Source organism: Arvicola amphibius, chromosome 1 (genome assembly GCF_903992535.2).
Source record: "Arvicola amphibius chromosome 1, mArvAmp1.2, whole genome shotgun sequence".
In the NCBI taxonomy this organism is placed as follows: Eukaryota; Metazoa; Chordata; class Mammalia; order Rodentia; family Cricetidae; genus Arvicola; species Arvicola amphibius.
This window is the reverse complement of record NC_052047.1, coordinates 27,225,874-27,249,560: the sequence shown is the minus strand read 5'-3', so window position 1 is coordinate 27,249,560 and position 23,687 is coordinate 27,225,874. Positions and strand designations below refer to the sequence as shown.

General features: G+C 44.4%; 1 protein-coding gene and 1 pseudogene across 1 annotated transcript in view; one reads left to right on the top strand and one right to left on the bottom strand.

The window, feature by feature from the left end:
- Tmem165 (transmembrane protein 165) overlaps positions 1–23,687 on the top strand; it is a 28,248-nt gene that overhangs the window by 2,983 nt on the left and 1,578 nt on the right. The window contains exons 2-4 of the mRNA XM_038349511.1: positions 12,055–12,280; positions 19,966–20,141; positions 20,537–20,716. Coding sequence (XP_038205439.1) covers positions 12,055–12,280; positions 19,966–20,141; positions 20,537–20,716 — 582 coding nt within the window. The remainder of the gene's footprint in view (positions 1–12,054; positions 12,281–19,965; positions 20,142–20,536; positions 20,717–23,687) is intronic.
- On the bottom strand, positions 10,080–11,317 carry LOC119818558 (annotated as a pseudogene).

Sequence of the window (23,687 nt, the reverse complement as noted above, 5' to 3'; positions counted from 1 at the left end):
CATCAGAAGCCTACTTTAAAACAGGAGCGCCCCCTCCCCCACAGTGAAATAACCTAATGCAAAAGTGCATTTTATGAATGTATAACTTTATAGGCATTTCATGGTCACTGTGGTCATTAACAATTTTTAAGGCAGAAATGGTGGCAGGCACAGTTATAGTTAGTTACTGCAGACCTTTGAGGATGCTGGAGATAATCTTACTGTGGTAGTAAAGGTCACAATCTGTTGGCCTCACTGAAGTGGTCTTAGGGATGCTTGACTTTGCAGCTAATGGGCTGGAGGGGAAGTGCAGACACCCTGTGTTTTGTTCTAATATTTTCATAAGTATTGGTGTTCTTTTCCATTAGGAGTTGATGGTTTACACTTAATAGCAAAACTATCTCATTTTAATTATATTTTTGTATAACTTTTTGCTGTAGCTCAAATATTTCTTACACTACTAGAATACATTGAAAATTTTTCTCTTTAATAAAAGTCTCACTTGCTTCTGTGCGACATAAATGACCAAAGTGCAGTTTAACAACCATATAAGCCAGGATTCTTATCTGTTGAGTATCTGGGTTGCAGCAGACTTCGCAACTATATGCAGTAGTAGTTTTAAAAGGATGAGATATTTAAATTTAACCTTTGAGGCCGCTGCCTCAAGTTGAGAGTGGACTGTGAATATCCTGGCTTCATTGGCAGGGGTTCCGGTGGAAGAGACAGCACAAACAAGTGGCTCTATCTTACTGGGTGCAGTGAGCTGACAGAACTTTCAGACGGGGCTCTTGTGCTGAGTGTTCTTTGTCTTTAGAACCTGGTTAGGAAGAAGGCAGGTGGTGATGTACAGTTGTCCCACCCTCAGGAGGTCGAGGAGGAGCAGAGGGGTTCTCTTTGAGCATATAGTGATGAACAAATCACGGTTTTTGTGCTCCAGATAGTGACCTTAGTTTGCTCTTATTTTTTTCCGTTTCTTTCCTGGGCAGAGTATAGATGATAAATATTCTGAACTTGAAGAAACTGTTCTGGCTGTGTAGCACTGTTGGTAGGCCCACAAAAATCTTGTTACCCGTCCTGCCCAGGTTCGTGTTTTCACGCCACTTCTTGCTGTTCTGTTACGTATTTGCCGTGAGAACACCTCCACGGCACCGTTTGTTTCCCGTCTCACTTAGGGCATTCTTCCTCCATACTGTCGATGCCCAGAGCGGCCTCCGCATGGCTGTGACGGGCACTTTAGGCTGTGAGGACTGTTTCCCATGGTGGCCTCTGCCTGAAATGGTGCTTTGGTACTCAATTTATTTGGTGTTATGTCAGCAAAAGAACTCTATTAAGAAAAATCAGTAAAACTAAGTGTGTAATATGTTTCTAATATAGAAATACATAGTAGAATGGTAATGTTCATAAACAAAGTTGCTAAATGTTAATAAAAAATAAATTTAAAATATATACTCTTAATAGGAGTCAAATGTAACATTAGTAAAAATAAATATTTTAGATCAACTAATGAAATCATCCAGAAAGACTTAGACGTTGCAATGAAAACTTGTAATAAAATGCCTTCATCTGGTCATGGTGGCACACACCACTATAACCCCTGGATGGAGTTTGGCTCTGTTGGTACATATTGCTCTGTTACAGATCCAGCTGCATAGCAAGATGCTGCTCCTACCCAATCTCTAATTGGGATCTTTTAACGCTGGCTTTGTCTGCAGGGCCATTGTTTTAGGTTACGTGGCTTTTTGCTTTTTGTCATTTGCACACAGTGATATTTTCTAGAAAAATCTGTTCTGACTCTGTCAGTATTGTTGAGGCTGAGCTAGTCCTAAGTGTTGTCCAGATTCCATTATTTTACGTGGTGTCACCTCTTATTTAATAACCTTTTATATATCTTTATTATACGCACACACAAAATCTGAAGGGGTGGAATCAGTTTTTGGCAGCAAGCTGTAGGTCTTGTTTCCATGCAAGCATCTTCCTGGTTTCATCATGACTAAAAGGAGAATTTAGTAAGTCATGTTTGTGTTCATTAAACTCTACGGTTAGAATTGGTTAGAACACAGTTCTCTCTCTCTGTTGTCATTTTCTCGTGAGGATAATGTTGTGGTGATGCATACCCATAATCTCAGAACGATAAGAGATTTCAAGTTGAGTGCAGCCTAGCCTATATAGTAGACTGGTTCTCCAGTAACCAGTTTCCCCTTCCTTCCTTCCTTCTTTCATTCCTTTTTCATTTTTATTCTTCATCTAAGACAGCTAGAAAGATGGTTTATTGTACATGAGTTACACTTGGCCACAAGTGAGAACAGAACTAGTCCAGAATGCCATAGCTCCAAGGGCAAAGGGCCAGTGGGAGTGTTCCGGTTGTCATGGAGGCAGGCAGGTCTGTAGGTGGTCTCTGCGAGCAGATGGCGACGTTCCAGGGCCACTGAGACTCATACCGACCATATCACACAGTCCAACATCTAGTACCAGTGTCCCAGCCTTCAGCGTCTCTGAAGCACCTGGCTTTGAGTGGGTTCTGAGATCTAAATTCAGGTCCCCATAGTTTTTGGTGACGAATATGAACAGATCCATCTCCCCAGCTCTCAGCAAAGATTTTTGTTATGTTTAAGTGCAGGATGCTGGTCCTTTGTTTCAAGATGCAATTTGTGTTTCAAATATTAAAATACTGACATAGAGCCCCGCGGTGGTGGCACACACCTTTAATCCTAGCATTTGGGAGGCAGAGTCTGGTGGATCTGTGAGTTTGAGGCCATCCTGGTCTACAGAACGAGTTCCAGGACAGGCTCCAAAGCTACACAGAGAAACTCTGTATTGGAAAAAAACAAAACAAAACAAAAAACCAAAAACCCAAACCAAACCTGGTGTAGTGGTGTATCAGGAATACTATGAGGAAGCCCAGTATCTGGTGTCCTGTGGTGGGATGTGGCAGAGGAGTGGAGTGGGAACTGCGCTGCCTTCCAGATGCTGACCCCCTTCCAGCTGTGCCCCGTCATCTCCATGTTGGCTTCTTCTGTGCTCTTTCTCCCCTTTTCATGTTTGCATCAAACTCATCCTTTCTGCACCTCCTCCCTTGTTTTGTAGGAAGGGCAGTGTTGTGAATTGACCCCAGGGTCTGTGTCTGTTGGGAAGTGCTCTACCATTCAGCCACATCTCAGCCCTGCCCACCTTCTGCCTCCTCTGACCTCCAGTGCTTTCTTCCTTGATTCTCTTATTCTCCCCCCTTTCCATTGTTCCTTCAGTCCCACTTCCATAGCCAGCTCCTCCTATTCTGAGGAAGGAAGAAGAAATAATGAGGGACCTTTACTAGCACTGCTTGGCCCCATTGGTTTCTGTTCTGCTGTTTAGAGACCACTTCTACTGGACGACCAGCTGTCAGCTAATCTTTGATCATGGTTCCCACCATGCCTTTTTATCCTTTTGAGACTTACTTACATGTAAAGAATATAATATGTAAGTAATATATAAAAAGTACTCAGAGCAGCTAGTGTTCTTACCTGCTGAGCCTTCTTTCCAGCCTCCACCCCATCATTTTGAAGCCCACTTGTAACCTAGCGAATTAAGTCCAGAGATCTTTTCCTGTTCTCATTTGACATGGCGAGCTACTCTCTTAAATTTTAAATCTAACACCATCATGGCAATATGATTGTAGAAAAATGAGTTAAGCCTTTTGTGCCCATGTTAAATTGTGATCACTGCTTTTATGATTTTTTTGCTTATCAAATGAAATGATGTGAAAATGATCTGGGCTCTTAGTAACTTAGGGACCTATTTAGTCCCTAGTAGTTGCTACACAGTAAACAGCAGACCACTGCCTCAGCTAAAACAGCCTTTTTATTTCTGTTTGCTTTCTTTCCTTCTTCGACCCCTACCCCAAAGTAGGTTTTCTAAGGCCTCCCCATACCCCAAGTTTCTGCTTTAAAGAGATGTTTCACAAGGATTTGACAGTTGTGAAGACTGACCTGACAAGTTCTCTGTAGATAGGTTATCCAGCTGGCAAGATAATTTCTCTCAGGCCTAGCCTCAGGTTGCTTTGGCCGCTGCACTTTGTGCTTTGTAAGACCTCCACTTTGGCCTTACAGCCTTGTGCATGATTGCATGTGCTGTGTACATTATTTCAGGTAATCTGTTACCTGAATTGTAACCACGTCTGAAAATTGCCCCTATTACCACACCACACTGAGTGTGCACAGCTGGGGAGGCGGCTCAGCTAAGGGCATCCATAGAACTGAGCGCTTCAGCTGGAAGTAGGGAAATCTGAGCACCCACAGTACATTGGAATACTGTGGAGACAGCAGCACTGGGGTCGCAGTTCAGTCTCTGGGGCAGAAAACAGTTTCACTAAGTGAAGCCAGCCCACATGGAGCATGGGCTCATGCATGTTCGAGGCCTGTTAAACTCTACAAAATAACATCCTCTATGTATAGGAACCCAGAAGCACACCAAATATTCAGTGATGACCTTCTGAAACTATTCCTGCTCTTTGGGCTTTTTAGTAGTAAGGTTCTCCCCAACCCCAGAACTCCAGGTAGTGTGTACAAAGAGAAACATGTGACTGTGATTTCACTCTGCACATTAAGGAAACTAAGCCTTCCAGTGGGTATGTGTACGGTAAGGATGGCCAGGAGAAGTTGCAGGAATGAAAGATTTCTGTTTAGATTATGCTTATTTAGGAAAGCATGACGCCCCAGGTGACTGAGAGATCTGGAGATTTAGAAAATTAGTTTAACACTTTTATATTTTATTCTATTCTATTAATTTATTTATGGTTTTTTTTTTGAGACAGGGTTTCTCTGTGTATTTCTATTTTTTTTCTTTTTTCTTTTTTTGGTTGTTCGAAACAGGGTTTCTCTGCAGCTTTTTTAGAGCCTGTCCTGGAACTAGCTCTTGTAGACCAGGCTGGCCTCGAACTCACAGAGATCCGCCTGCCTCTGCCTCACTGAGTGTTGGGATTAAAGGCGTGCGCCACCACTGCCTGACTTTTTTTTTTTAGCACTTCCATATTTTGAAATATGGTTTTTGGATGCAGATCTATAGATTAATATATCAATATGGTAAGACATCCAATCCATACCTCCTTTTTTTTTGAGCACTCTGCAGCATCCCTCCCCCTTTTTTTCAGCGTCTGTCTCTTTTCAAGTGTTAAAATGTAGCCAGTCTCATTGGATAGAAAAGCACCCAGGAATAAAATGAAAAGGCAGCTGTGTCCATGGCACCAGGTGTGCACTGAAGGAGGCAGCTGTGTCCATGGCACCAGGTGTGCACTGAAGGAGGCAGCTGTGTCCATGGCACCAGGTGTGCACTGAAGGAGGCAGCTGTGTCCATGGCACCAGGTGTGCACTGAAGGAGGCAGCTGGAAGGACAGCGCCGGAGCTCTAACCTTGGTGGGTGTAGAGTGGAGTCAAGTTCAGGAGCATGAGGTTTGAAAGTCATAGGTAACCTGGGCATGCGGTGGTGGTTTAACTTTCCCCTGTGCTCTCTCCATTTCTGGTGGTCAAGACCCATGTATTTCCTAAGGTTCATTTTTGTGGGCTTTAGCCATTAGCCTTCTCCCATGGGAATTTCATCCCCTTGCAAACAGCTCTGGCTAATTTAGGCTGCTGGCACCAGGTCTATACCTTGTCTGGCCAGCCTCATCTCACGATCCGCTTCTCTTGGAAACCTTCATGTGAAACTGCTTGTCACTCACATTGAACATGTCTGAACTACATCCCTTGTTTTGATTTTTCTTTTCCCCATAGCTTTTAGGAACATGACTATCAGGCAGCCAGGCAAAAAAACAAAAAAAAAAACAAAAAAAAAAACAAAAACTTACCACCATCCTTAATTGAATTCTACTCTTCCTAAAGCCTATTGTGGTTTTTTTTTTTTTTTTCTTTCATGTGCATATGTTTTCCTTCTCTGATTGATTTCGCCATTCCTCTTGGGCAGTTTACCTTTGATAGCCCGAGTAGCAGATATTCCCCCACTGCCCTGTTTATTAGCCACAGAGCCTCATTCATGGTTGTCTTACATTCAAAATCTTTTAGGAACTTTCCTCTTGCCTCTGAGTTGGATTATCATTATCATGGACACTTTTCTTTTGGGGTGCAGTTTTTTTTCAGACTGCAGGCATTCATCCAGTGGTTTACTCTGGGGTCCTAGAACAAGCGTTATTCTTTCTCACTGTTGGGCAGGATCAGGCACACACTGCTGTACTTTCCAGTCAGCCATTCCCGGAGTCTAGTCCTAGATCCTTTGGGACTCGAGCAAGAATCTCCGAACCCAGCTGTGAGCTCCCTGACCTTTGGGTGAATAAGTGCAGAGTATATCCTTTCTGGTGGATATCCTTTCTGCATGAGGCCTGCTACAGCTCACAAGGAACTGATGCTACTGCTGGAGTAGTAGGTTGGGGGAACAGGTCTTTGGAGGGGCTGGAGACGAGACTCAGCTGTTGAGAGAAGGTACTGCCCTGTGAGGACTCAGGTTTGGTTCCCAGGACCCATGCAGGGTGGCTCAAAGCCGCTTGTGACTTCAGTTCCAAGGGATCCAATGCCTTGTCTAGATTCTGTGGGTGCCTGTCTTCACATGTGTGCATATGCCCGCACACACACGGGTGCACACACAGTTAAAAATACATTTTTCAAAGAGGTCTTTGAAGTGATGCAAACCTGGGTCATGATGGCAGAAAGAGGTACGAAGGCTGTGTGGGGCGAGGTGGCTTCGCCTTCTCCTCTGACCGTGGCTTCGCAGACTGGGTCCCCTGCGCAGCCGTCTCTCCGAGTGGAGCTCTGACCGTGGCTCCGCAGACTGGGTCCCCTGCCCAGCCGTCTCTCCGAGTGGAGCTCTGACCGTAACTCTGCAGACTGGGTCCCCTGCACAGCCGTCTCTCCGAGTGGAGCTCTGACCGTGGCTCCGCAGACTGGGTCCCCTGCGCAGCCGTCTCTCCGAGTGGAGCTCTGACCGTGGCTCTGCAGACTGGGTCCCCTGCGCAGCCGTCTCTCCGAGTGGAGCTCTGACCGTGGCTCCGCAGACTGGGTCCCCTGCGCAGCCGTCTCTCCGAGTGGAGCTCTGACCGTGGCTCTGCAGACTGGGTCCCCTGCACAGCCGTCTCTCCGAGTGGAGCTCTGACCGTGGCTCTGCAGACTGGGTCCCCTGCGCAGCCGTCTCTCCGAGTGGAGCTCTGCTGGAGCAGCCGCGCTGTTTCGTTTCTTCCAGTATTTCACAGCTGCACTGGAGCCGCAGCAGCAGAGCTGAGTGATGACCACAAAGCTGTGCAGCTCACAAAGCTGTGCAGCTCACAAAGCTGTGCAGCTCACAAAGCTGTGCAGCTCACAAAGCTGTGCAGCTCACAAAGCTGTGAAGTACTTGGCTCTTTAAGGAAAAGTGGCTCACCCGTTCTGGTTCCGATTTCCGTCTCTGGAAATGCCCACTGTTTCTTGAGATCTGGGGTGCATTTACCATCATGTACAGAACTCCCTTTTTCCCTCTATGTGTTACCTTCGTATGTAATACAGATTTCATCTGAAGTAGCTTAATAGTTTTTCAATATTAGTATTTATAGAACATTCTTATTCATAATCTTGAATTTCTTAAATTACAACTGTGTTTGTTTATGTGAATGTATGTGGCACCTGTGGGCCACATCACACTTGTGGAGGTCAGAGGACAACTTGTTGTTGAAGTAGTTCTCCTTCCCATGAGTCCCAGGGATGGAACTCACGTTGGTAGGTTTGGAAGTCAGTGCCCTTACTGCTGATCCATCTTAACAACCAGTATATTTTATGTAGCTCTCATAGGTTCCTGTTGATTGGACACTTAGTTACTTTGTCTCTTTGATTTCACTAGTAATATGTTTCCACTAAGGAAATGTCAGCTCCTAGGGTTCCTGGCCTCACCTTTGTGGCTCTCACCCCTTCTGTGGTATATTGTCATTGTATGAATATGACTGGATTTCAGGGGCCTGGGATGCAAAGGGCTAGAGGCCTGATAAAGCTTGCTCCAGACATTTTCTTTGAGCTGGGTTTGAGGAGCGCGGACAAATGGGGCAAATGAAGAGCACTGGGAAAGGAAGTCTGGCTGACTGAGGCTGTGGGTAGCAGAGGCCTGATGAGTTCTCAAGCTACACTGCCCGTGACTGATCCGTGAGCAAGAATATGTATACCACTTTAAATGTGGTATGAAAAAATGTTAGAATACTTCATGGCAATTTAAAAATATTGCTTATAAGTTAATGGTGATTGGATGCATTGAGTTAAATTGATCTCAAATAATTTTACCTGTTTTTACTTTGTATAATGGGTAATTTAAACCAGAAAATACAAAGGTACGTTATGAAGCTAATTGTTTAGCTTGTGGTGTTTTGCACTTAGCACTGCTATTCTGAGTTCTTTGGGAGAAAGGTTTATATTGGGAACTGGTGTGGTTAGCTGAGTATTAAATAGATACAGGTAAGGGTTTGCATTCTAGGCCTGGAACACTCTTAACAGTTTGATACTGATTTCTTTTAAGTTTATTTTAAAACTAAGAACAGAGCATAAGATAAGAAAACGGAGGTGGGTCACAGCTGCTGCAGAGAAACCCCTGCTACCGCCTCTTCCCTCCCCTCCACTCTTCTCAGTGGCCCAAGACTTGTTGGCCTGTTCTGGCCAGCTAAATGGAAACGGTACCTCTGCCTCTTTACAACCGAGCAATGGAACAGCGGTTGAGTGGTGAAGGGACGTGGAAAGCTGGTCCCGGGAAGGTTGGCGAGCTGGTCCTGTGTTGTGGGTAAGACCCGAGTGCTTGTTGTGTGCCAGGCGCCATCCCTCCTGAGGACCTCACCTGAAACTCCACAGTTCTGGCATGGCTGCCTTAGTGGGCAGATGATCTAGTCAGGTCATGTTGGTAATGCTTTGGATGTGAACAGTCTGGTTCCAGCGCTGTGGACCTAGCCACTTTACTAACTCAGTGAAGGCTGACCAGATCAGGGAGCCAGTAGATGCTAATGGATCATTTTTCTGTCCCAATTAATATTTCATGTTTTAAAAAATGGAGATTTTCACACAGAGGTCTATTGTATTTGCATAATTCTACCTCTCCCTCTACCCTTTCTGACTGCTGAGCCTACCGAGTCCACTTAGTGCTGTTGTCTGCAGTTGTAAATCCTAACCTGCCATCCACAGGCCAGTGCAGCTTGACCCTCAGCGAAGAGCCCTTTCCGGAAGACAGAGACCATTGCAGATACTGAGCTGGATAGAGCACAGAGAATAAGTGACTGGGTGGCCCCACCCCAAATGGGACATCGGCGATACTTCATTTTTAAAAATCTCGTCTTCACAACATTCTGCCGCTTCAGTTTGGCCATCCAGGACTGACTTAATAGACTTTAAGTTTACTCTTCTTTAGTCTTCTACATAGAGAAGTTTTGAGAATATGGAGGATTGTGTTTGTTTTAATTTTTTTATTATTTTTATGCATCTATGTATGTGTGTACCTATGTACATCTGTGTGTGTGTGTGTGTGTGTGTGTGTACATGCACATATGCATAGAGGTCAGAAGGTAGCTTGGAGGAGTTGGTTCTCTCCTTCCACCATGAGTCTTGGGCGTTAATCAGGTTGGCCACAAGGACCTTTACTCACTAAGCCATCTGCTGGATGGACTCACCCTTAAAAGTATTTTGAGAGAGAGAGAGAGAGAGAGAGAGAGAGAGAGAGAGAGAGAGAGAGAGAGAGAGAGAGAGAGAGAGAGAGAGAGAGAGAGAGGGAGGGGCGGGGGGAGAGGGAGGGAGGGAGGGAGGGAGGAGAGAATATGAATGAGAGAATGCATGCCCCATTCGTGCCTGTGGAAGCGGGAAGAGGGTGTCTGATCCCTTAGAGTTGATTTGAGATGCCTTGTGTAGATGTTGAGGACCAAACTTGAGTCCTCTCGTAGAGTATTGAGCCATCTCTCCAGCCAGCTCCTTCCTTTTAGTGTATTCTTTAGGCAAACTTGATTCTTTATTTCATAGGAGAACAGACTACATAACTTGGCCAAGGACTTAAGTCTTAGAAAGCCATGAAAATATGAAGCGTTTATCTCTACTGTGATTTGATTTAAAATGCAAAATTTTCTCTTTTTTGAGCTTTAGAGCCAAATGATCTTTTTTTTGATTTAATAAAGTTTTATTTTTCCAAATGTACAGCTGATTGAACCTGTTCATGCATCTTCACCAGCAGCTGGGGCATCTCCACCCTTTGTGTTTCTGGTGTAAATTACTTGGGCTCTGTGCTTTGAAACCAGCTTGATAAGCCCTTTACTAAGGAGCTCCCTGGGCTGCCCTGGCCAAGGAACCGCGAATCTTCAGTCTCTCAGAGACCACGGCTGGAGTAATAAGTTTATAGTTGGGAACTTCCTTACAGAGTTTGTCGTATGTAGCTTTGTCAAACAGGACTAGATTGTTGAGCTTGTCCAGAACTTTGCCTTTGGACCACTTCTTCTTTTTGGCCTTGCCACCGGACTTATTTACTGGGTCTTTGTCTTTTTTGGCCGACTTTCCGGCATCTTTCTTCTTCTTGTCATCCTTGGGCGGCGTGATGAAGCTCGGAGAGTGGCGACGACCACTGCAGCCTCCCTAAGATGTCGGGGAAAAAAAGAGCCAAATGATCTTAAGTGCTGTATATTACTCCTGAATTTTTTTTTTTTTTTTGGACTTAAGATCCTGAAATTTTGTGAAGTCTTTTCATATAAAAACATCTAGCTATGTGTGGTGGTTGGTGCTTGTAATTAACCCAGGACTTAGGAGGATGACATCGCAACAAGATGGTGACTTCCAGGCCAGCCTTAGCGTGGTAACCAGACCCTGTCTCATAAGGAAAGAGGGAGTGTGGGGAGGAAGGGTGGGGTTCCAGCAGGAAAGTTATGTGTTTGGGATGTTCCTAGTTGAAGTGCCTATCTATGTCTTCTGGAATGTGTCATGCTTACGGACTGTTTATTGGGCCAGGTAGAAGCTTATTTTAAAGGAGTGTAGCTAGAACTAAGGTGCTGAAGGAGAGAACCTGTACAGTGGTGCTTGCTGGCTGCGGGGACCACAGAGAGTTTCCTTGTTTTGGCTCAGAGGTCTCCCCTAGTCTGGGCCACTCTTACAGTCTGATGTTCCCTGTAGCAGTTGAAGTCAAGTTTATGTCATTCATTAAGGAATAGTGTACACAACAGCAGTGGAAAATGTTACAGATAGCGTAGCTAGAGCCACAGGAAAACCTTCCCAGTTACTGACACCGAGACACACTGTCCTTCCTGGTGTTCATCTGATTACCTTAGCGTCTCAGCAATGAGCCGGGAACGAACTGTATTAGATTTCACATCTGTGCTGGCCACGTAAAATCCCTGCTCTGTAGCCATCCTTTACGGGTTCTCTCTCTTCACCCTCCTTACTTTTCCCCAGTTTTTATGATCTCTTAAAACTGTTAACAGGCAAAGTTTGCCTCTACTCGCTTGCTAGGCCCTGGGTGTTGAATCTCTCCATTTCTGATGACCTTCAGAGGTCAGTGCCTTCTTAAAGGGCAGGGCTTTGGAGCTTTCTAGCCAGCTTTGGGGAAGGCCAATGAAGTTTGTCATATTGTTATGTTGTTATCTACCAAGACTGCTTTGTTTTTTATCAGATAACGTTCCAGGATATTTTTAGAGTTCATCACAGGACCATCTGCACATCCAGCTATATTAAACCTCGTCTTAGCTGCAGCCAGCTCTGGTGTAGCCTTTGAGAGCTTCCTGTATCCCGTATAGGCCTTTACAGTGTTAGTGATAAGGTCTTGTCAGCCTCATGTTAGTGAATGTTTGATCAACACCCGAGTCTTCACCCGGATTACTAGTGAGAACTTGAATGAGACAGCAGTGAATTGACTCTAACACATACTTAGAAAATAAGGTAATTATGGTGTCAGGACATAGTGTACTCTTCTGAATTGATCTGTGTAGAGAGCTGAATTATAGACTACCGCTATTACTAATGACATTCCAAATTTTAAAGCAATAAATTAGTGGAATGGCTATGACAAAAAATAACTCTTCTCATTTAAGAGAATGTCAGTTAAATGATTTAAACATTTTCTTGTTTGTTTTTTTTCTTTAATTTTCAGAAAGGACTTACACCAGCCGCCCCAGTTCATACCAACAGAGAAGATGCAGCTACCCAGACGAACCTGGGATTTATCCATGCATTTGTCGCCGCCATATCAGTCATCATAGTGTCTGAACTCGGTGACAAGACATTTTTCATAGCAGCCATCATGGCGATGCGTTATAACCGGCTGACTGTGCTGGCTGGTGCCATGCTTGCCTTGGCCTTGATGACATGCTTGTCGGGTAAGGGTGCTTTTCCAGGGAACACGATGTGTGTCTTGAATCATTCACCCAGTTACATTGAAATCTGCTTATCCCCAGACTTTAGTAAACAGCAAATAAGCAAATGGTTTCAGGATATACATTATTAAAACCCAGATTTTACTTCTTAAATGGAAGTTTTAGCTATTCAGAGCCAAGATACATACTTCTGTCATTTATTCACTGGTGGCTTTTACCCTTAATTTTTATTTATTCATCCATTTAGTTTCGAAACGGGTTTTCTCTGTAACAGCTCTAACTGTCCTGGAGCTTGCTCTGTAGATCAGGTTGGCCTTGAGTTCATAGAGATCTACCTGTCTCTGCTTCTCAAGCGCTGGGATTAAAGGTGTGCCACCACAGCTTGGCAATTTTTATTTATTTTTTAAATTGATTTATTCTGTGTGTATGAGTGTTTTGTCTGTATGTGTTTTGCACCATGTGTGTGTCTGGTCCCTGCAGACTTTAGAAAGAGGGTACCAGATGGTAGTGAGCCATCGTGTGGGTGTGAGGAGCCGAACCTGGGTCTCTGCAAGAGCAACAAGCACTGTTAACCACTGAGCCATCTCTAGCCTTAATTCTTAATGTTTTCATTTTATTCTAGTTCAGTGTTTTCCTTTTTCTTCTGTCCATATAAGTTCATTTATACTTGCAGTTTTAAAAGTGGGGTTCCAGAGGCCACAGAAAACTGTGTGCTTACTTCCTGAGGCACACTGGGTGGTAACACTGAGAAGCAGCCTTCATTTGTTTTTATTAAGCTTTTTCTTACCCTGCTTATGTGAAATGAAGCATTCTATAACCTTGTTTATGTTACGGTTGGGTTTACTGCTGTATAGGCTCTTAAGATGTTAGACCACAAGAAAGTCAGTTTAACACTCAAATAACCGAGCTTTATTTAGTTGCTACGTGAGAGCTACCTCAGGCCACCACAGTGTGTTAGACGACGTGTTAGACGACGGTGTTTCCCTTTGAGCCACAGCTTGGTGTGAGACTGACTTCCCGTGGCATACACTAGTGAATTAAGTTAACTCACCCCTGGATTTTAGCTTCCTCTCAGTGAAGTACAGATAATAGTTTCTACCCACCTTGTGGTTTCTGTTCTATAGTGATAAGATAGTTTATTTGGAGGGCTTTGCCATTTGCCTCTTACTATTATGAAACTAATTTCTTAAAATGTAGAGCAAGGGCCATACTTGTGGATTCCTGGGAATTTCTTTAGAGCCAGGTTTCTTGCTAGCCCCATAATGGCTCCCTCAATCAAAATATCTCTTTCCTTGCTCTCATCTCTGTCCTTCTTCCATCTCGACTATCCCGTTCCCTCAAGTTCTCCTTCTCCCTCCCCTTCACCCCTTCTCCCTTTCTCTTCCTCTTCTGCCTTCCCTTCTCCCACCCCTATGCTTCCAGTTTTGTCAGGCGATCTTGTCTGTTTCCCCTTTCCAGGTGGATCGATGTATGTTTTTCTTGGGGTTCTCCTCGTTACTTAGCTTCTCTAGGGTCATGGACTATAGGCTCCTTATCCTTTGCTTCACAGCTAGTATCCACTTATGAGACAGTACATACCATGTTCCTCTTTCTGGGTCTGGGTTACTTCATTCAGGAAGATTTTTTTCTAGTTCCATATATTTTCATGCAAGTTTCAGTATTTCATTATTTTTTACTACTGAGTAGTACTCCATTGTGTAAATGTACCATATTTTCTTTATCCATTCTTCAGTTGAGGGACATCTAGGTTGTTTCCAGGTTCTGCTATTACAAATAATACTGCTATGAACATAGTGGAACAAATGTCCTTACAGTATGATTGAACATCCTTTGGATATATGCCCAAGAGTGGTATTGCTGGGTCCTGAGGTAGGTTGATTTCTCAATTATCTGAGAAACGCCATACTTATTTCCAGAGTGGTTGTACAAGTTTGCATTCCCACCAGCAATGGAGGCGTGTCCCTCTTACTCCACATCTTCTCCAGCATAAGCTATTATTGGTGTTTTTGATCTTAGCCACTCTGACAGATGTAAGATAGTATCTCAGAGTCATTTTATTTGCATTTCCATTATGGCTAAGGATGTTGAACATTTTTAAGTGTCTTCCAGCCATTTGAGATTCTTCTGTTAAGAATTCTCTGTTTAGTTCTATATCCCGTTTTTTAAATTGTATTATTTGGAATTTGATGTCTAGAGATCAGTCCTCTGTCTGATGTGGGGTTGCTGAAGATCTTTTCCCATTCAGTAGGCTGCGTTTTTGTCTTACTGACTGTGTCCTTTACTTTACAGAAACTTCTCAGTTTCCTGAGGTCCCATTTATTTATTGTTGCTCTCAGTGTCTGTGCTACTGGTATTATATTTAGGAGGTGGTCTCCTGTGCCCATGCATTGAGCTAAGACCCTAAGCAGTAGAGAAGAGGGTACCTGAACTGGCCTTGCCCTGTAATCATATTGATGAATATCTTAAATGTCACCATTGAACCTTCATCCAGCAACGGATGGAAATAGAGGCAGAGACCTGCAGCGGAGTCCAGTTGAAGAGTGGGAGGAGTGAGAATATGAGCAAAGAGGTTAAGACCATAATGGTGACACCCACTGAAACAGTTTACCTGAGCTAACAGGAGCTTACCAACTCCATCTGGACAGGGAAGGAACCAGCATAGGACCAAACTAGACCCTCTTAACGTGGTTGACAGTTGTATGGCTGGGGCAGACTGTGGGGCCACTGATAGTGGCACCAGGATTTATCCCTACTGCTTGTACTGGCTTTTTGGGAACCCATTCTCTTTGGATGAACAAATCGTTCAGCCTAGATATAGTGGGGAGGGACTTTGACCTGCCCCAAGGCAATGTGCCTTAGTCTCTCTGAGGAGTGGATGGGAACTGAGGTGGGACGTAAGGTGGAGGGAATGGGTGGAGGGAAGGTAAAGGGAACTGGGATTGGTATATAAAATGAAAAAGGATAGTTTGTTTTCTTTTTTTAAAAAATAGTACTTAAGAAAAAATGTAGAGCAAGGTTTATTTCTGATTCTCTGATGCCTTGATTCTTAATTAAAACTTGTGTTTTTATAAACACATGAGTATTTTAGATATTTAGAATAATTTGAATACTGTTTACAATTTGAAAATTAGTATAGGTTTTAGTATTTTATAGCAGCAACAGATTTTTTCTTCAGAAGTAACGTATCACAGAAGAGGGGGTTGGGGTTAAAGGATGTAAGAGCCTGAGGTCAGGGAAGACTAGAGTGGACCTGACGGAGCACTGCACACTGGCATGACGGAGCACTGCACGCATGGACCTGATGGGGCACTGCACACATGGACATAACAGAGCACTGCACACTGACCTGACGGAGCACTGCATGCATGGACATGACGGAGCACTGCACACTGACCTGATGGAGCACTGCACACATGGACATGACGGAGCACTGCACATTGACCTGATGGAGCACTGCATGCATGGACATAACAGAGCACTGCACACTGACCTGATGGAGCACTGCATGCATGGACATGACGGAGCACTGCACACTGACCTGATGGAGCACTGCATGCATGGACATGACGGAGCACTGCACACTGACCTGATGGAGCACTGCATGCATGGACATGACGGAGCACTGCACATTGACCTGATGGAGCACTGCACGCATGGACTCATAGCAGCTGTGATTCTCATCACAAGAGCAGGCCTGTCTACACTGTAGCTTGAGTAAACCGGGAAGGAGTTCAGGAGCCCCACCCTAGGCTCTGGAACTATGGACAGCTGATGGCTTCTTAGGGAGGCAGAGGCAGTTTTCTTTTAGATTGTGGTCATGGTAGGTCAGCCATTCTCCAGTGGAGGGCTTCCTTCCCAGGAGTATATGATCTTGATTAGTTCCTTAACTTAAGAAAACAAAAAAGAAAAAGAAAGAGGACACGAAGTCAGGGTATAGAGAGGGTGGGAGTGGACCTGGGAGGAGTTAGTGGTGAATATGATCTCATTATATTTATATATTCTATATGAGGTAATATTAATTGTAGGAAATAGGGTTGAACTTGGCCACACTCGGGATGTTCTGTCTCAGTGCTGTCAGTTGTGTATTGACAATGCTAGCAGTGCCATTACTGTGTCTTTATGCACCGTTCTGTGCTGCAGAATACAGTTCCACCCATTCTCCAGCTCTTATGTGTGCTTAATCCTTTCCCTCTGCTGGGTACCTCCTGCTGCCTATGGGGGCTGCCTTGTGGCTCTGCTCTCTATTGGGACCTAAGCATCTTTTTTGTACTTCATCTGATGTTACCTAAAATACATTAATTTTTCCAAGCTTAAATTTCAGGAGTTGCAAAGCTGTTATTTCTGGTATATTGTACACAGCAAAACAATTACGGTGCTGTGAACTATGCGCAGTGCAGTCCTGGAGAGATGCTCAGTGGGTGAGAGCACTTGCTGTGAGCATGAGGACCTAAGTTTAGTTCCTAACATAAAAGCAGGTACGTCTGCCTGCGTATGCCTATAACCCAAGCTTTGTGGAGTAGAGACAGTGCCGCTCACTGGACAGCCGAAACTGTTGAGCCTCAGGGTCGGTGAGAGAGCCCCCATGTCTTCCTGTGGCCTCTCTGTGCACATACCTTCATACTCATACCAAAAATATTAACTATATAAAAAATTAAAGTAATAAAACCTGAGGCTAGAGAGAAAGTCGAGCAGTTGAGAGCTCTGGCCGCCCTTGCAGAGACCCAGGCTTGGCTCCAGCACCTAGAGCCTCCTCACTGCCATCCTGACTGCAGTTCCAGGGCGTCGTCAGTACCCTCTGCTGACCACCTCAGGTGCCAGTCGTGCATGCAGGCCAAGCACTCATCAAACAAATACATAGATAAATAACCAAAGAGACCTACCCAGTGGCATCTTAAATGCTGTTTGTGTGCTGTGTGCTGTGGAGGAGACATGTAAGGAGTTGGAAGTCTGTGGGCAGTGTCTTCCTGTGCCGCTTCCTCATCGGACTCTCCTCTGATAACTGAGAGCCTTCATCTTCAGACCTCTGGTGTGGTAACACAGTTGTTCTGAAACTGCTGTTACCTTGACCACAGGGCAGGAGCTTAAGCACCCCATAGTGCCGTGTATGTGCTCCTGAGTTGTGAGCCTCCAGAAGACAGGGGTAGGCCTTGGGCGGATGTAGGTGTCCAGGCCGCACTGGAGGTGAGAATGCTGTATCTGGGGAGAAAAGAATTAAGTTTGGGAGATTTCAAAGGGTCTTCCACATTTTATTTTAACACTTAATATTTTTTATGGACGTAGTTTTATTTTCCTATTCTGTCTTGCATGTGTGTGCTTGTGTGAGTGTGGATATCTGCACAGTACATGTATGGAGCTAAGGGAACAGTCTAGAGTGATTTTGGTCCTCACCTTCTGCCTTGAGGCAGGTCTCATGTTCACCGCTGTGTATCTGAGCCTAGCTGGCCCATGAGCTCATGGAGCCTCTCCTGCTTCTGACTCCCGTTTCCCGTTGCCCCATGTGAGCACTGAGATGACAGATGTTTGCTGCTGTGTCTGGCTCTGTGTGGGTTCTGGGGATTCAGACTCAGGTCCTCATGCTTGCACAGTAAACGCTTTACCCATTTTGATGGCAGTAATTTTAAATGTAAAGCTGCACAGACGAGAGGGTGTAGTGAACACTGGTGTACTGCTCTTGGTCAGGTGCACTGACTGTTAGCATCTTACCCTGTTGCTTTAGCATTTGTGGCCAATCTGTGTAAATAATCTGGGCATGTTTTTATACTTTCTGTATCTTTAGGCAAATAGAATGTATTTGTACATAATACTTTTTTTTTTAACTTTTATTGATTTTTTTTTTTTTTGTGGACTTCACATCATGTATTCTGATTCCACTTATCTTCCTGTCCTGTTGCATCAACTCTCTGCCCTTGCAATCTCCCCCCAAAACAAAACCAAATTTGAAAGGAAAATAAAAAACCAAACAAATTAAAAAACAACAAAAAAAAACAAAAAAAGAAGAATCTTGCCGTGGAAGCTGTTGTGTGGCCCGCTGAGTCACGCAGTCACCCTTTAGCCCACTCATCTTTACTTGCAAGTGTTCATTGCCACGAGTCATTGCTCTGGCTCCAGGCCTCTGGCTTCTGCTACACTGCTGGGCTCTCACTAGGGCTCCTCTTGGATATTCTGTTGTCCTATGTCATGGAGATCCTGCTGTTTTGGATCTATAGGTTTGTCCCCTCCACATGTTCCAATGGTTCATAGATGAGATGGATGTTGGGGTGAGCCAACACATAGCCCTGGTTCTGGACCTGGGTTGATAGCTGGTTTGGTCAGCCTGGCCAGTCTGCCAGCTTTCCCTCATGGTCACTGTCCGTACGATCTGTCCAGGACTGTCTTGGCTAGCTCAGCAGTGCAGCCTGCAGCAAGGAGCAGGGCCAGTGCTGCCCTCAGGTTCAGGTTCTCTTCACACATATCGCCAGGGCCAACTCTAATGTTTTGCACAGGCAAGGTGCAGGCCCCTCTCTCCCAATTGCTGTTGGGTACACAAGGGTGTGGTAGGGGAGGCCACACCCCATGGTTTTTCCTTTTTCATGGGGGATGTTTGCACATGGTTAAACTTGTTTATCTTCTTAGCCAGAAGCTCATGAGTGTCCTTGTGTCCTCAGAAGAGTATTTCATGGAAGCACATGACATCCATTTTTTTTTTTTTCCTCAGTGACATGTAGTTTGACTTGTCCAGTTCAGGATTTTCTTTCTTAGTCTTCTCTTGGAGCTAATATCCAGCCTGTGGGGACACACTGTAACACAGTTTATAACTTGTTCTTTACTGACATTTCCCCAGAGATGTAGTATAATTCTTGCATGTTTTTCCTTAATGCTTTCAAAATGGTAGCTTCCTAACTCTGGTTTCTGTTCTACACTAGTGAGCTCTGGCCTTGTGCACCTTCCTCCTGCTCTTATGCTCATGCACTGTCTCCAGGTGTTTATTGACCACACTGTCCAGGCTGGCCTGTGGGAGCCTATCTAGCTGCTGTCTTTGTCCTGGGGCAGCTTCTTGCCCTTCCTTAACTTCTAGGAATAACAGGTGCATCCTGTGCTTGGTCAGCCTCTTCTCAGACATTCCCTAAGAATGCTTTGTTACCAAAATGTCTGTTTCTTGGCCCTTTCAGTAGGCAAAGGAAAATATATGTCATATTGGTATGTCTACACATAACTATAAGGAATTTTTAGTATTTCATAAGATAACGCTAAATTTACATAGTTAAAAAGGAACAGTGTGAATTGTGCTATAAGAGAATTGTCATGATTCTTGATCTTTTAAAGATCTGTGACAAAGAGACATCTATTTATAGAGTGGTATGTGGCTTCCAGTTTGTAAAATCTTGAAATTCTTAGAGGACCTCAGTCTACCTGGCTCAAGTACTGTGCCTAGCACAAATGTAGGTGGGAAGCCAGCCTCTAGTTGAGCATGACTGGAGAAAAGGTCAGCATCTTAAAGGTCCCTGTGGCAGACGTGGGCATCATGGAAAGCCAGTGAGCTCTGACATTCTCAAAACTCAGATATGGAAAGAAAGAAGCAGAAGTATTTCAGGTCGTTACATAGCGGATGTGTCTAATGTGAACCAGCTCCCCTTCAACAAGGTACATTACAATTTCTTTGAGTTCACCTGCTGTGGAAGACACCTAACACTGTTGGCATTTCCTTACAGTTTTGTTCGGCTATGCTACAACAGTCATCCCCAGGGTGTATACCTACTATGTTTCAACTGCACTCTTTGCCATTTTTGGCATTAGAATGCTTCGGGAAGGTTTGAAGATGAGCCCAGATGAGGGTCAGGAGGAGCTGGAAGAAGTTCAGGCAGAGTTAAAGAAGAAGGATGAAGAAGTAAGTTGTCACTGGTACATGCCAAAGGCACTCGGGGACACAGCCCTGCTTTACGTGTGGGTGAACTTGATTAGTTTCAACTTCTAGAACTTGGCTCTGATGTGCTTTTGGGTTACTGTGAATGTGGCAGAGAGGAAAATGTTTTAGGCTGATGGCCAGTGTCTGAGTTCTGGGGACTGTTAGTTCTATGTGTTTCTTACGCATCTGCATACTGTTTGGTTTTGTTGAAGTGGGAAAACTGATACTGTGTGAGGCTGGTGGCTAAGGGGCAGTCAGGATGCAGAGTATATTTTCTTTAGTGAATGTGCCGTGCACTTAAATGCATTGAAAGGACTGAGTGACTTTGTTATTTGGATATTCTTACTAGGGTTAATGGTAATTTTTATTTGTTTCAGTTCCAGCGAACCAAACTCTTAAATGGACCAGATGTTGAAACTGGTACAAGCACAACAATACCTCAGAAAAAGTGGTTGCATTTTATTTCACCCATTTTTGTTCAAGCTCTCACTTTAACGTTCTTGGCAGAATGGGGAGATCGCTCTCAACTCACTACCATTGTTCTGGCAGCTAGAGAGGTGAGTAGTATTTGATTGCTTCTGTATCAAGACCATGGTTCACATTGTTCCACACCAGTGGGCAAGCAGGCCACGGGCTGACTATCCATGCTGAAAGTTGGACACATCTGTTTATTTTATGACCTGGAATTAGCCTTCCAGACTTTCTCCATGTCTGTACTTCTTGAACCCAAATTTAATTGTTCTTTTCTTTTTATCTTGCTGGGTCCATTCCCTGTGTTTTGCCAAAATAAAGCTGTGGCAGTTGTCATTGTTGCCTGGCTCTCCCTTCATGTCTTCTCTGTATGCTTATTGGGAATATAAATTAGTATATCACTTGCTTGTAATCCCAGCACTGGGGAGTCTGGCAATGATGGTCTTGAATTCAGGTCAGCCTGGGCTACATACTGAGACTGTCTTAAAACAACAAAATTTTTAACAGCAAAAATTGATGTAACAGAGGGGAACGCGCTTACTTCCTCATGAATTTTTGAGCAGCTTTTTGATTAATCATTTTTCAACATCATTTTAATGACTCAGAAATTTTCTGAAGCACACTTGCCTGTGAGTTTACACTGACCCAAGGAGGGTTACTTCTGAAATAGAGAAGGAAGGGACAATAGGATCTAAGGACATCAGAATGCTGGCAGTGCTCATCTTGGGATGCTGCAGACTGCGTCTGCAGAGCATTTCTGTCCCCTCAGCTCTAGGAGCTGATGACTGCAGTGTAATTAGAAGACACCTTCCGACCCTTTTTCTCGCGAGCTGGGGTGACTCGAGTTGGGACCAGAAGTGAGCCTGTCTTCTGCAGGTGCCCTTGGGCACACATATTTTAAAGACCTATCAGTTTGCTACTGGGAGGAGGGAGGGTGTTTGATGTTATCTTTTATGAGATGCCAGTTTCTGTTCACAGATGCTGATGTCCTGGGGAGCTGCATGCTCTTGATCTTAAGTTTATATCAGTTACATTATTTTACACTGAAACAAATTTAAATCCTGGGAAATGTCTCTCTGAAAGATCACGTTCCTAGGGGGCATACACCTTTAATCCCAGCACTCAGGAGGCAGAGGCAGGAATCTTGGTGGTTCAAGGCCGGCCGGTTGGTTCTACAGAGAAAATTCCAGGACAGCCAGAGCTGTAACACAAACCTGTCTCAAAAAACCAAAAATGTTCCTTACCATAGTCCTCCAGCTTAAAATAGAAAGCATTTCCAGGCCAGGACCGAGATTACACAGAAAGAAGCCTAAGAATGCTTTATTTGGAGATGGAAAAAATAAAAAAGGAACTCTATTATTTGATTCTCATAAAACAAACTTTTAAAATGCTCCTTAATGGCTATGTCCTGTCTCCTCTTGGATGTCAGAATTGGGTCTTGAAAATGAGCTTGTGGTGGAAGCTCTGCCAGGGTCAGCTGGTACCTGCAGTTACCCACTTTGTGGGATGCATAGGGTGTCTAGCAGCCTCCAACACAGCACTCCATGTCAACACTACTCCCCGTCTTTGTATAAATCATGCGGTTTGGCTTTTTAAAGGATCCATTAATACAGGTTAACAGCATTTTTTAGTCTTTGTTGAAATGACTTTTTTTTTTTTTTAGTACCATTTTATTTTCAAATGGAATGAGACAGTTTTCTGGGGTAGCAGTTTGGTGGTTGTGTGTCATGCCAGGCTGTCTGAGTCCTGACTGTACATGCTGCCTTCTCACTCCCAGCGGCTGGCTGCTGACCTGTTGCTCAGCTTTCTTCACCCCCATCAACCACAGTGTGGTCTTGGAGCCCAGGTCCCACCTTCTCACCTTTCTCGTAGCTCAGTTTTTGGAGCATTTTCTGCATCACTCCCTCCACTGTCTTTAGGGTCCTTCTGTCGCATATCTCAGTCTTACTTTCCAGAGTTCGGAGAGCTTGGTTATGGTTGGTTAAGAGGACAGCTCTCCTACCACCCAACTGCTCACCTCACAGGGTGGGATGGTTAATCTGTTATCAACTTGAGATCTTAGAGTCACCTGAGAATTATGTTGACTAGATTAGGGTTGAAGATCCTACGTGGGGGTGGAGGCACCATTCCCTGGCTTAGGATCCCTGACAGTGGTATAATGAGGAAGTGAGTTGAACACAAGCATTCATCACTGCTTCCTAATTGTGGATGCTAGTGACCACTGCCTCAAGTTCTTGCTTTCTTTAGCCTCTACCATTATGAACTGTTCTCTTGAGCTGTGAACCCAAATAAACTCACCATCCTTAAGTTGCCTTTCCCAGTTTATTGGACATCACAGATGTTCACCTGTTGAGGCCAACTGCTGGGTAGTTTTCATCTTGTTGATTACATCATGGTCAACTTGTCCATACTTCTTTCCTATGAGTTTTTATACGTTTTTATGTGCTCCCTCAGGTGATGTTATTATCTAATTTGGCCTTTTTATAAAGGACAATTGCTTTAGCTAACCAACCTCAGGCAGTCCTCTTACTGCCCGAGAGTTGAGATTACAAGTGTGTTGTGCCTAGCTTTCAGCTGAATACACTCTACTTTTCACTTGCCAGCTCCCATAATTCATTCCTCTGCTCCTTTAAAAACATTGTGAGTCTGTGTATGACAGCGTGTATGTAGGTGCTTGTAGAAGCCAGAAGAGGGCACTGAATTCCCTGGAAATGGAGTTACAGGCAGTAGTGTGCCACCCGACATGATGAAAAAGAATTCTGGCCCTCAAGAAGAGCAACAAACATCACCAACTGCTGAACTGTCCTCCAGTCTTACCACACCAGTGTGTCACACCGATGCCGTCATGGCGTCCATGTGCCTTGCCACTCACCTGCTCTTCTCGTCTTCGTCTCCTTCCCAGTCCAGGCAGCACTGCTTCTCACCAGGGCTGTCAGGCCTCCTGGTCGTGATCCCTTCTAGTTGTCTCCTTTGAGAGCAGAACCCCACTTGTGTTAAAGCCAGTCAGTGTCTCAAGACAAGGGAAGTGTTCATAGGGATCCCTTGTAGCTAAGGACT